The sequence below is a fragment of the Nomascus leucogenys genome, chromosome 2, assembly GCF_006542625.1.
Source record: "Nomascus leucogenys isolate Asia chromosome 2, Asia_NLE_v1, whole genome shotgun sequence".
In the NCBI taxonomy this organism is placed as follows: Eukaryota; Metazoa; Chordata; class Mammalia; order Primates; family Hylobatidae; genus Nomascus; species Nomascus leucogenys.
The window spans coordinates 139380170-139392311 of NC_044382.1; the positions used below are offsets into that span (position 1 = coordinate 139380170).

Here is a 12142-nt window from a genome sequence, read left to right on the forward strand (position 1 = left end):
CACAGCTCAAGGAGGCCTGCCTGCTTTTGCAAGCTCCACCTCTGGGGGCAGGGCACAGACAAACAAAAAGACAGCAGTAACCTCTGCAGTCTGAGAGCTTTGAAGAGAGTAGTGGTTCTCCCAGCATGCAGTTGGAGATCTGAGAACAGGCAGACTGCCTCCTCAAGTGGGTCCCTGACCCCTGAGCAGCCTAACTGGGAGGCACCCTCAAGTAGGGGCAGACTGACACTTCACACGGCCGGGTACTCCTCTGAGACAAAACTTCCAGAGGAACTATCAGGCAGCAGCATTCGCGGTTCACGAAAAATCCGCTGTTCTGCAGCCTCCGCTGCTGACACCCAGGCAAACAGGGTCTGGAGTGGACCTCTAACAAACTCCAACAGACATGCAGCTGAGGGTCCTGTCAGAAGGAAAACTAACAAACGGAAAGGACATCCACACCAAAAACCCATCTGTACATCACCATCATCAAAGACCAAAAGTAGATAAAACCACAAACATAGGGAAAAAACAGAGCAGAAAAACTGGAAACTCCCAGCGGGAACAATGCTGGACGGAGAATGACTTTGACGAGTTGACAGAAGAAGGCTTCAGACGATCAAACTACTCGGAGCTAAAGGAGGAAATTCAAGCCAAAGGCAAAGAAGTTAAAAACTTTGAAAAACAATTAGATGAATGGCTAACTAGAATAACCAATACAGAGAAGTGCTTAAAGGAGCTGATGGAGCTGAAAGCCAAGGCTGGAGAACTACTTGAAGAATGCAGACGCCTCAGGAGCTGATGCGATCAACTGGAAGAAAGGGTATCAGTGATGGAAGACAAAATGAATGAAACGAAGCGAGAAGGGAAGTCTAGAGAAAAAAGAATAAAAAAGAAACGAACAAAGCCTCCAAGAAATATGGGACTATGTGAAAACACCAAATCTACGTCTGACTGGCGTACCTGAAAGTGACGGGGAGAATGGAACCAAGTTGGAAAACACTCTGCAGGATATTATCAACGAGAACTTCCCCAATCTAGCAAGGCAGGCCAACATTCAGATTCAGGAAATACAGAGAAGGCCACAAAGATAATCCTCGAGAAGGGCAACTCCAAGACACATAACTGTCAGATTCACCAAAGTTGAAATGAAGGAAAAAATGTTAAGGGCAGCCAGAGAGAAAGGTCGGGTTACCCACAAAGGGAAGCCCATCAGACTAACAGCTGATCTCTTGGCAGAAACTCTACAAGCCAGAAGAGAGTGGGGACCAATATTCAACATTCTTAAAGAAAAGAATTTTCAACCCAGAATTTCATATCCAGCCAAACTAAGCATCATAAGTGAAGGAGAAATAAAATACTTTACAGACAAACAAATGCTGAGAGATTTTGTCACCACCAGGCCTGCCCTAAAAGAGCTACTGAAGGAAGCACTAAACATGGAAAGGAACAACTGGTACCAGCCCCTGCAAAATCATGCCAAATTGTAAAGACCATCAAGGGTAGGAAGAAACTGCATCAACTAACGAGCAAAATAACTAGCTAACATCATAATGACAGGTTCAAATTCACACATAACAATATTAACTTTACATGTAATGGACTAAATCTTCCAATTAAAAGACACAGGCTAGGTCGGGCACAGTGTCTCACAACTGTAATCCCAGCACAGGCGGGCGGATCACAAGGTCAGGAGATCGAGACCACGGTGAAACCCTGTCTCTACTAAAAATACAAAAAATTACCCAGGCATGGTGGCGGGCGCCTGTAGTCCCAGCTACTCGGAGAGGCTGAGGCAGGAGAATGGCGTGAACCTGGGAAGCGGAGCTTGCAGTGAGCCGAGATTGCACCACTGCACTCCAGCCTGGGCGACAGAGCGAGACTCCATCTCAAAAAAAAAAAAAAAAAAAAAGACACAGACGGGCAAATTGGATGAAGAGTGAAGACCCATCAGTATGCTGTATTCAGGAAACCCATCTCATGTGCAGAGACACACATAGGCTCAAAATAAAAGGATGGAGGAAGATCTACCAAGCAAATGGAAAACAAAAAAAGGCAGGGGTTCCAATCCTAGTCTCTGATAAAACAGACTTTAAACCAACAAAGATCAAAAGAGACAAGGCCATTACATAATGGTAAAGGGATCAATTCAACAAGAAGAGCTAACTATCCTAAATATATATGCACCCAATACAGGAGCACCCAGATTCATAAAGCAAGTCCTGAGTGACCTACAAAGAGACTTAGACTCCCACACAATAATAATGGGAGACTTCAACACTCCACTGTCAGCATTAGACAGATCAACGAGACAGAAAGTTAACAAGGATATCCAGGAATTGAACTCAGCTCTGCACCAAGCAGACCTAATAGACATCTACAGAACTCTCCAGCCCAAATCAACAGAATATACATTTTTTTCAGCACCACACCACACCTATTCCAAAATTGACCACATAGTTGGAAGTAAAGCTCTCCTCAGCAAATGTAAAAGAACAGAAATTATAACAAACTGTCCCTCAGACCACAGTGCAATCAAACTAGAACTCAGGATTAAGAAACTCACTCAAAACCGCTCAACTACACGGAAACTGAACAACCCGCTCCTGAATGACTACTGGGTACATAACAAAATGAAGGCAGAAATAAAGATGTTCTTTGAAACCAATGAGAACAAAGACATGACATACCAGAATCTCTGGGACACATTCAAAGCAGTGTGTAGAGGGAAATTTATAGCACTAAATGCCCACAAGAGAAAGCAGGAAAGATCCAAAATTGACACCCTAACATCACAATTAAAAGAACTAGAAAAGCAAGAACAAACACACGCAAAAGCTAGCAGAAGGCAAGAAATAACTAAAATCAGAGCAGAACTGAAGGAAATAGAGACACAAAAAACCCTTCAAAAAATTAATGAATCCAGGAGCTGGTTTTTTGAAAAGATCAACAAATTGATAGACCACTAGCAAGACTAATAAAGAAGGAAAGAGAGAAGAATCAAATAGATGCAATAAAAAATGATAAAAGGGATATCAACACCAATCCCATAGAAATACAAACTACCATCAGAGAATACTACAAACACCTCTACGCAAATAAACTAGAAAATCTAGAAGAAATGGATAAATTCCTCGACATATAAACCCTCCCAAGACTAAACCAGGAAGAAGTTGAATCTCTGAATAGACCAATAACAGGCTCTGAAATTGTGGCAATAATCAATAGCTTACCAACCAAAAAGAGTCCAGGACCAGATGGATTCACAGCTGAATTCTACCAGACGTACAAGGAGGAACTGGTACCATTCCTTCTGAAACTATTCCAATCGATAGAAAAAGAGGGAATTCTCCGTAATTCATTTTATGAGGCCAGCATCATCCTGATACCAAAGCCTGGCAGAGACGCAACCAAAAATGAGAATTTTAGACCAATATCCTTGATGAACATTGATGCAAAAATCCTCGATACTGGCAAACCGAATCTAGCAGCACATCAAAAAGCTTATCCACCATGATCAAGTGGGCTTCATCCCTGGGATGCAAGGCTGGTTCAACATATGCAAATCAATAAAGGTAATCCAGCATATAAAAAGAACCAAAGACGAAAAGCACATGATTATCTCAATAGAAGCAGAAAAGGCCTTTGACAAAATTCAACAACACTTCATGCTAAAAACTCTCAATAAATTAGGTATTGATGGGACGTATCTCAAAATAATAAGAGCTATCTATGACAAACCCACAGCCAATATCATAGTGAATGGGCAAAAACTGGAAGCATTCCCTTTGAAAACTGGCACAAGTCAGGGATGCCCTCTCTCACCACTCCTATTCAACATAGGGCTGGAAGTTCTGGCCAGGGCAATTAGGCAGGAGAAGGAAATAAAGGGTATTCAATTAGGAAAAGAGGAAGTCAAATCGTCCCTGTTTGCAGATGACATGATTGTATATCTAGAAAACCCCACTGTCTCAGCCCAAAATCTCCTTAAGCTGATAAGCAACTTCAGCAAAGTCTCAGGATACAAAATCAATGTGCAAAATTCACAAGCATTCTTATACACCAAGAACAGACAAACAGAGAACCAAATCATGAGTGAACTCCCATTCACAATTTCTTCAAGACAATAAAATACCTAGGAATCCAACTTACAAGGGACGTGAAGAACCTCTTCAAGGAGAACTACAAACCACTGCTCAATGAAATAAAAGAGGATACAAACAAATGGAAGAACATTCCATGCTCATGGGTTGGAAGAATCAATATCGTGAAAATGGCCATACTGCCAAAGGTAATTTATAGATTCAATGCCATCCCCATCAAGCTACCAATGACTTTCTTCACAGAATTGGAAAAAACTACTTTGAAGTTCATATGGAACCAAAAAGAGCCCGCATCGCCACGTCAATCCTAAGCCAAAAGAACAAAGCTGGAGGCATCATGCTACCTGACTTCAAACTATACTACAAGGCTACAGTAACCAAAACAGCATGGTACTGGTAGCAAAACAGAGATATAGATCAATGGAACAGAACAGAGCCCTCAGAAATAACGCCGCATATCTACAACTATCTGATCTTTGACAAATCTGACAAAAACAAGCAATGGGGAAAGGATTCCCTATTTAATAAATGGTGCTGGGAAAACTGGCTAGCCATATGTACAAAGTTGAAACCGGATCCCTTCCTTACACCTTATACAAAAATTAATTCAAGATGGATTAAAGACTTACATGTTAGACCTAAAACCATAAAAACCCTACAAGAAAACCTAGGCATTACCATTCAGGACATAGGCATGGGCAAGGACGTCATGTCTAAAACAGCAAAAGCAATGGCAACAAAAGCCAAAATTGACAAATGGGATCTAATTAAACTAAAGAGCTTCTGCACAGCAAAAGAAACTACCATCAGAGTGAACAGGCAACCTACAAAATGGGAGAAAATTTTCGCAACCTACTCATCTGACAAAGGGCTAATATCCAGAATCTACAATGAACTCAAACAAATTTACAAGAAAAAAACAAACCCCATCAAAAAGTGGGCCAATGACAGGAACAGACACTTCTCAAAAGAAGACATTTATGCAGCCAAAAAACACATGAAGAAATGCTCATCATCACTGGCCATCAGAGAAATGCAAATCAAAACCACAATGAGATACCATCTTACACCAGTTAGAATGGCCATCATTAAAAAGTCAGGAAACAACAGGTGCTGGAGAGGATGTGGAGAAACAGGAACACTTTTACACTGTTGGTGGGACTGTAAACTAGTTCAACCATTGTGGAAGTCAGTGTGGCAGTTCCTCAGGGATCTAGAACTAGAAATACCATTTGACCCAGCCATCCCATTACTGGGTATATACCCAAAGGACTATAAATCATGCTGCTATAAAGACACATGCACACATATGTTTATTGCGGCACTATTCACAATAGCAAAGACTTGGAACCAACCCAAATGTCCAACAATCATAGACTGGATTAAGAAAATGTGGCACATATACACCATGGAATACTATGCAGCCATAAAAAATGATGACTTCATGTCCTTTGTAGGGACATGGATGAAACTGGAAATCATCATTCTCAGTAAACTATCGCAAGGACAAGAAACCAAACACCCCATGTTCTCACTCACAGATGGGAACTGAGCAATGAGAACACATGGACACAAGAAGGGGAACATCACACTCTGGGGACTGTTGTGGGGTGGGAGGAGGGGGGAGGGACAGCATTAGGAGATATACCTAATGCTAAATGACGAGTTAATGGGTGCAGCACACCACCCTGGCACATGTATACATATGTAACAAACCTGCACATTGTGCACATGTACCCTAAAACTTAAAGTATAATAATAAAATAAAATAAAAATAAAAATAAAAAAAAAGGTTAATGAAAAACTACAGCAACCAAGAAAAAGGCAGGACAGTTGAAGACACATCAAAATTAAAGTTTTGTTCCAACCACAAAGTAAAGGACAAAGAACAGCTGAAGTTTTAGTTAAGGCAAGAAATACTGAATGGGTAGTGAAGGACAGAGATACCAACTATAGCCTTGTGTCCCTGTGTTAAGTAGCTTTTTACATTTTCTCTTTGCTTACTATATATATGGTATGAGATATTGAAGGTAAACTTTATAAGGTAGTCTTTAGTTAACAGAATATTCAGAGGCACTATGACAGATTATATGCAAATATAGCTAGCAATGATTGTTGTGGTTGTGTGTCTCCTTATTTGGGGGACAGGGTAAGAACTTCATTTGTATAAAGGATAGTTTTGTCTTGTTAGGTAGACACAGATTGTTGATTGGAATTTCAAGTGTGTTTAAAAGCATTCATAAGGAAGCCGAGCAACCAGGGGAGTGGACTGTGACAGTTATTTACTGCCTCTCCAAACATACTGGCTCTCAGCTTCAAATCTACCCTTTATTGCGCTGTTTGTGATAAGGATGTCAATTGTGTAAATGTTCTCCTTTGCTAGCTGAAAATCTTACAGCTTTGTCAGCAGAGGGCGCTAGAGGAATACCACAGTAAGAAAGTCTTTCCTCTGGAATTGGGAGGGCTTCTGTTTCCTGTCCCCAGCTGCAGGGGCCATCTGCATCCTGGTAAGGGGGTCTCCTACGTGCCACTCCTGGTCAGCAGTTCCCTTCCCATTCCTGCCAGCCTTGACCAGACGACTGTGGACCAGCTCTGTCCCAGAGCAACCCACTGAATGTCTCTGCTATTTATTGGGCTGCAACTGACATTATTCAACAAAGTCTCAACTCTATAGTCATAAGGAAGGGGTCTCCCTTTCAAGTTTGTTTGGTCCTTGGGAACTCCCCGTCAGCTGCAGGGTATTCTGCTTTATCCTTCTTAGTAGCTAATCCCTTGAACTAGTTTAATTTTAAAATTAAACTTTACCTGCTCAGGCCAGGTGCAGTGGCTCATGTCTGTAATCCCAGCACTGTAATGCCCAAGGCAGGCAGATCACTTGAGGTCAGGAGCCTGAGACCAGTCTAGCCAACATGGTGAAACCCTGTCTCTACTAAAAATACAAAAATTAGCTGGGCATGGTGGCACACACCTGTAATCCCAGCTATTAGGAAGGCTGAGGCAGGAGAATTGCTTGAACCCAGAACTCATTGCTTGCAGTGAGCCAAGATCGTGCCACTGCCCTGCAGCCTGGGCAACAGCGACTCTGTCTCAAATTTAAAAAATAATAATAATAAAAAAATCAAACTTCACCTGTTCCAATTATGGTATGGTTTCTGTATTCTGACTGAAGAAGCCAAAAATTATTTGGTGCTTAATATATGCTAAGCATTATTCTAGGTAGTTTGTTACAGTAACTCACAAATCCTAAAAATGAACCTACAATAGCCTATTATAAATCTTTCACACAAAAGATACACATTCCTTCATCAGTATTATTCTTTAGAATAAAGATTAAACTTCCATAATCATGTTTGCTGTGAAGTTTATGATTACATTGATGCATACCATGACTTTTTCTAAAATCTCAAACATTTGGATTATTTACTTAAAAAGATAAACTTCATTGTCTTGATCACAAACTAGTAATGAATTACTGCAGTTGATTAAGGGCTATTAAAAGTCCTCACAACAAATTCTTGACCATTCAGAACAGCAGGAGTGTTCAACAGAAAAATACTAATAATCTTAAAATATAACTGTAGGCAGTATCAATCCAGCATATTCAGTTCTCAGGAACTAACAATACAAATTCATTAATGTGAGTTTCACAAATATAGGGAAAAGGAATAATGGCCAAAAAACTCAAAAAAACCAAGAACTACTATATATTTATAAATACAGTCAACTACATGTGTTATTCAACTGGTCAATTAGCACATTTCATTTAACCAAAGGCCAATGATGTAAAGTTTCAGGAGTCAAGGCATAACTTCTAAAATGATGTTTAAATTGAGATGTCCCATATCCTGATATTTATGTTAAACAGTTATGCTACTAAATTAACTACAATTGGAAGTCTTACTTTAAAAGCCTAGAAATTTCTTCTCAACATAATGGGAAAAAAGTCACTAAAAATTACATTTTTATGTCACTGGAGCATACGTTGAGGCCCTAAAATCTTAATAATTACTAACAGAATTCCACAACTGACCTTCTTTCTACCACCCTTCTCTTTTACCTAATACTTATAATAATTAACAATTACTTCTAACAGCCAGGTACTGTTCTAAGAGCTTTATGTAGAGTAAGTCATTTATTTCTCAGAACTAGCCTATGCTATGAAAGAGGTTGTATTATTATGCTCATTTTACAAATGAGCTAAGTAAGGCACAAAGAAATTAAGTAATCTGCCCAAGAAATAGTAGAGCAGATATGAACTCATGAAGTCTGGCTCCAGAGTGTGAACCCTTATAGACTTCTGTTGAGAGTATCTGTAGTAGCTTCCTAATACCTCATGACAATACTTAAGTAGGTACCATTATTATTCCCATTTTTCAGCCAAGAAAACTAAAATTTGTCCAAAGTCACATAACTAGTGATGAAATCAGAATTTTAATCTAGTTGATTTACCCCCAAAACCAATTTCTTAACTACTATATCACCGCTCTATACCCAGTAATAGCAATGAATCAAAAACCCATTAGATAAATCAGATCAAATCGTACATAAAACTAATTTTTTTTTTTTTTTTTTTTGGAGACAGAGTTTCGCTCTTGTTGCCCAGGCTGGAGTGTAATGGCGTGGTCTCAGCTCATGGCAACCTCCACCTCCCGGGTTCAAGAGATTCTCCTGCCTCAGCCTTCCGAGCAGCTGGAATTACAGGTATGCGCCACCACACCTAGCTAATTTTGTATTTTTAATTGAGACGGGGTTTCTCCACGTTGGTCAGACTGGTCTCGAACTCCCGACCTCAGGTGATCGCCCGCATCAGTCTCCCAAAGTGCTGGGATTACAGGTGTGAGCCACCGCGCCCAGCCCCATAAAACTAATTTTCAAACAGGAAAAAGATATCATGTCATGGTGTAAGCTTACAGATTATACCCTCAGAAATAACAAAAGATTAACTGATTCCTGCCAAGTATTTCCAGTGGTGCCAACAAGCAAAGACATTTAAAAGATGTATCACTTACTGAAAGAAAATATACATCCTATATAAAATAGTTTAACATTAACTTTGCCTGCCATATGCACTAAGCAGCAAATGTAAACGTACCTGCAAGGAGGCAAGACCATGGAGCCTTTCACAAGCACAGATCCAGAAAGCAGGATATACCAACATCTGGCAATCGTTTCTGAACTGTTTAAATAAATAAGTAAATAAATGAGCAAAATAACACACATGTTCATATGTATATGAATTCAATATGAAATATATTCTGATAATAATACAGATAATTAAAAATTAAGTAACACTACCTGGAAATTTGGGATATTTTGCCGGTTGCCTAAGGTTTTATACAGACCACGTTTACGTGAAATAAAAGTATAATCACTATCTTAAGATACATACTATAAAACACCAATACTTAAAGTGAATAAAGTATTTTAGAAATACATTTTAGCAAAAAACAACAATCATTGTTTATACTGTTCCTTGAAATAAATTTCAGTTTAAAGTTTTAAAGCTAAGAAAGCAATTAAGAAACATGTTTCCTAGAAAAAAAGAAAACAGAGAAGAATTATATCACACTTGTAGAAGAAAATAACATTTAATTCTAAAGTATATTAGCCCATACAAGTTAAAACTTGAATATAACAAAAAGATGAACAAAAAATAATTCTCAAATGTGATACGATTAAAGATAATACCTGTAATAGGTATCGGTACTCACAGAAACGCATTACTATTTCAAATAGCAAATGAACAAAAGATAAAAACAGAAATTCTTAACAGGTACACAGAACACAGAGTCACTAGTAAACACAAAATGCAAATGAAAACAACTCTAAAATACTAACCAAATCCACACATAGTATCCATTTTACAGAGGCTGTGATAAAAATTTATTCACTGCTTACTAACACCGCAAATCAAAATCACCACAACCCTTTTTCCAAATAAATATAGGAATCCACAGCACAAGCCACAAGGATGTCATAACCTTTAGCTCCACAATGTTATCCCAAGGAATTTACCACAGAGAAAACATTCTTATTCTTCACAACAAAGTTTCAGATGAAGTTTTTCTCACTATGTTTTCTAATTTTGCTATAATTATATGTGCAATAATAGAAATACAAATTATTAGTAGTAGTGGGGCACTGCTACAAAGATACCTGAAAATGTAGAAGTGACTTTGGAACTGGGTAACGGGCAGAGGCTGGAATGGTTTGGAGGACTCAGAAAAAGACAGAAAAGATGTGGAAAAGTTTGGAACTTCCTAGAGACTTGTTGAATGCTTTTGACCAAAATGCTGATAAGTGATATAAACAATGAAGTCCAGGCTGAGGTGATCTCAGATGGAGATGAGGAACTTACTGGAAACTGGAGTAAAGGTCACTCTTGCGATGCTTCAGCAATGAGACTGGTGGCATTTTGCCCCTGCCCTAGAGATCTGTGGAACTTTGAACTTGAGACATGATTTAGGGTATCTGGCAGAAGAAATTTGTAAGCAGCAAAGCATTCAAGAGGTGACCTGGCTGTTTCTAAAAGTGTATGTTCATATACATGAACAAAGAGATTATCTGAAATTGGAACTGATATTTAAAAGAGAAGCAGAGCATAAAAGTTTAGAAAATTTGCAGCCTGATCATGTGGTAGAAAAGAAAAACCCATTCTCTGTGGATAAATTCAAGCCCACTGCAGAAATGTGCACAAGAGGAGCCAAATGTTAATAGCCAACACAATGGGGAAAATGTTTCCAGGGCATTTCAGAGTCTTTCAAGGCAGCCCAGCAGCCCCTCCTATCACAGGCCCAGAGGCCAACCAAAAATGATTCATGGGCTGGGCCCAGGACCCTGTTACTCTGTGCAGCCTCAGGACATGGTGCCCTGCATTCCAGCTGTTCCAGCTCCATCCGGGGGCAGATTCACTGCATGCTGTTCTCATGACAGTGAACTCTCACAAGATTTGCTAGTTTAAAACTGTGTGGCCAAAAGGGGCCAGTGGTACAGCTCAGGCCATTGAATCAGAGGCTGCAAGCCTCAAGCCTTGGTGGCTTCCACATGCTGCTGGGCTTGCGGGTATGCAGAAGTCAAAAGTTGAGGTTTGGGAATCTCTGCCAAGATTTCAGAGGATGTATGAAAATGCCTGGATGTCCAGGAAGAAGTCTGCTGCAGAGGCAGAGCCCTCATGGAGAACCTCAACTAGGGCAGTGCAGAGGGAAAATGTGGGGTTGGAGCCCCCACAAAGAGTCCCCACTGGGGCACTCTCTAGTGGAGCTGTGAAAAAGGGGCCATTGTCCTTCAGACCCCAGAATGGTAGACCCACAGTTTGCATTAGGAGCCTAGAAAAGCCACAGGTACTCAACGCCAGCTCACGAAAGTAGCCACAGGGGCTGTACCCTGCAGAGCCACAGGGGCAGAGTCGCTCAAGGCCTTGGGAGCCCACCACTTGCCTCAGGGTGCCCTGGATGTGAGACATGGAGTCAATAGAGATTATTTGGAAGCTTTAAGATTTAATGATGGCCCTGCTGGGTTTCAGACTAGCATGGGACATGTAGCCCCTTTATTTTGGCCGATTTCTACCATTTGGAACAGGAGCATTTTACCCCATGCCTGTACCTCCATTGTATTTTGGAAGTAACTAACTTGTTTTTGATTTTACAGGCTCATAGGTGGAAGGGACTTCCCATGTCTCAGATGAGACTTTGGACATGGACTTTTAAGTTAATGCTGGATTGAGTTAAGACTCTGGGGGACTGCTGTGAAGGCATGATTGATTTATCAAATGTGAGAAGGACATGAGATTTGGGAGGGGCCAGTGGTGGAATAATGTGGTTTGGCTCTATGTCCCCACTCAAATCTCATGTCAAACTGTAATCCTCACGTGTCAGTGGAGGGTACTGGTGGGAGGTGACAGGATCATGGGGACAGATTTTCCCCCATGCTGTTCTCATGATAGTGAGTTCCACAAGATCTGATGGTTTAAGTGTGGCATTTCCCCCCGCTGCATTCTCTCTCTGTCTCCTGCTCCACCGTGGTAAGGAGTGCTTGTTTCTCCTTCACCTTCTGCTATGATT

General features: G+C 40.3%; 1 protein-coding gene across 4 annotated transcripts in view; it reads right to left on the minus strand.

The window, feature by feature from the left end:
- Window positions 1–12142, minus strand: part of RAPGEF6 (Rap guanine nucleotide exchange factor 6) — a 219539-nt gene that overhangs the window by 166543 nt on the left and 40854 nt on the right. For all 4 annotated transcript variants that reach the window (XM_003259922.3, XM_003259924.3, XM_003259923.3 and 1 more), the window contains exon 4: window positions 9175–9258. In XM_003259922.3, coding sequence (XP_003259970.1) covers window positions 9175–9258 — 84 coding nt within the window. The remainder of the gene's footprint in view (window positions 1–9174; window positions 9259–12142) is intronic.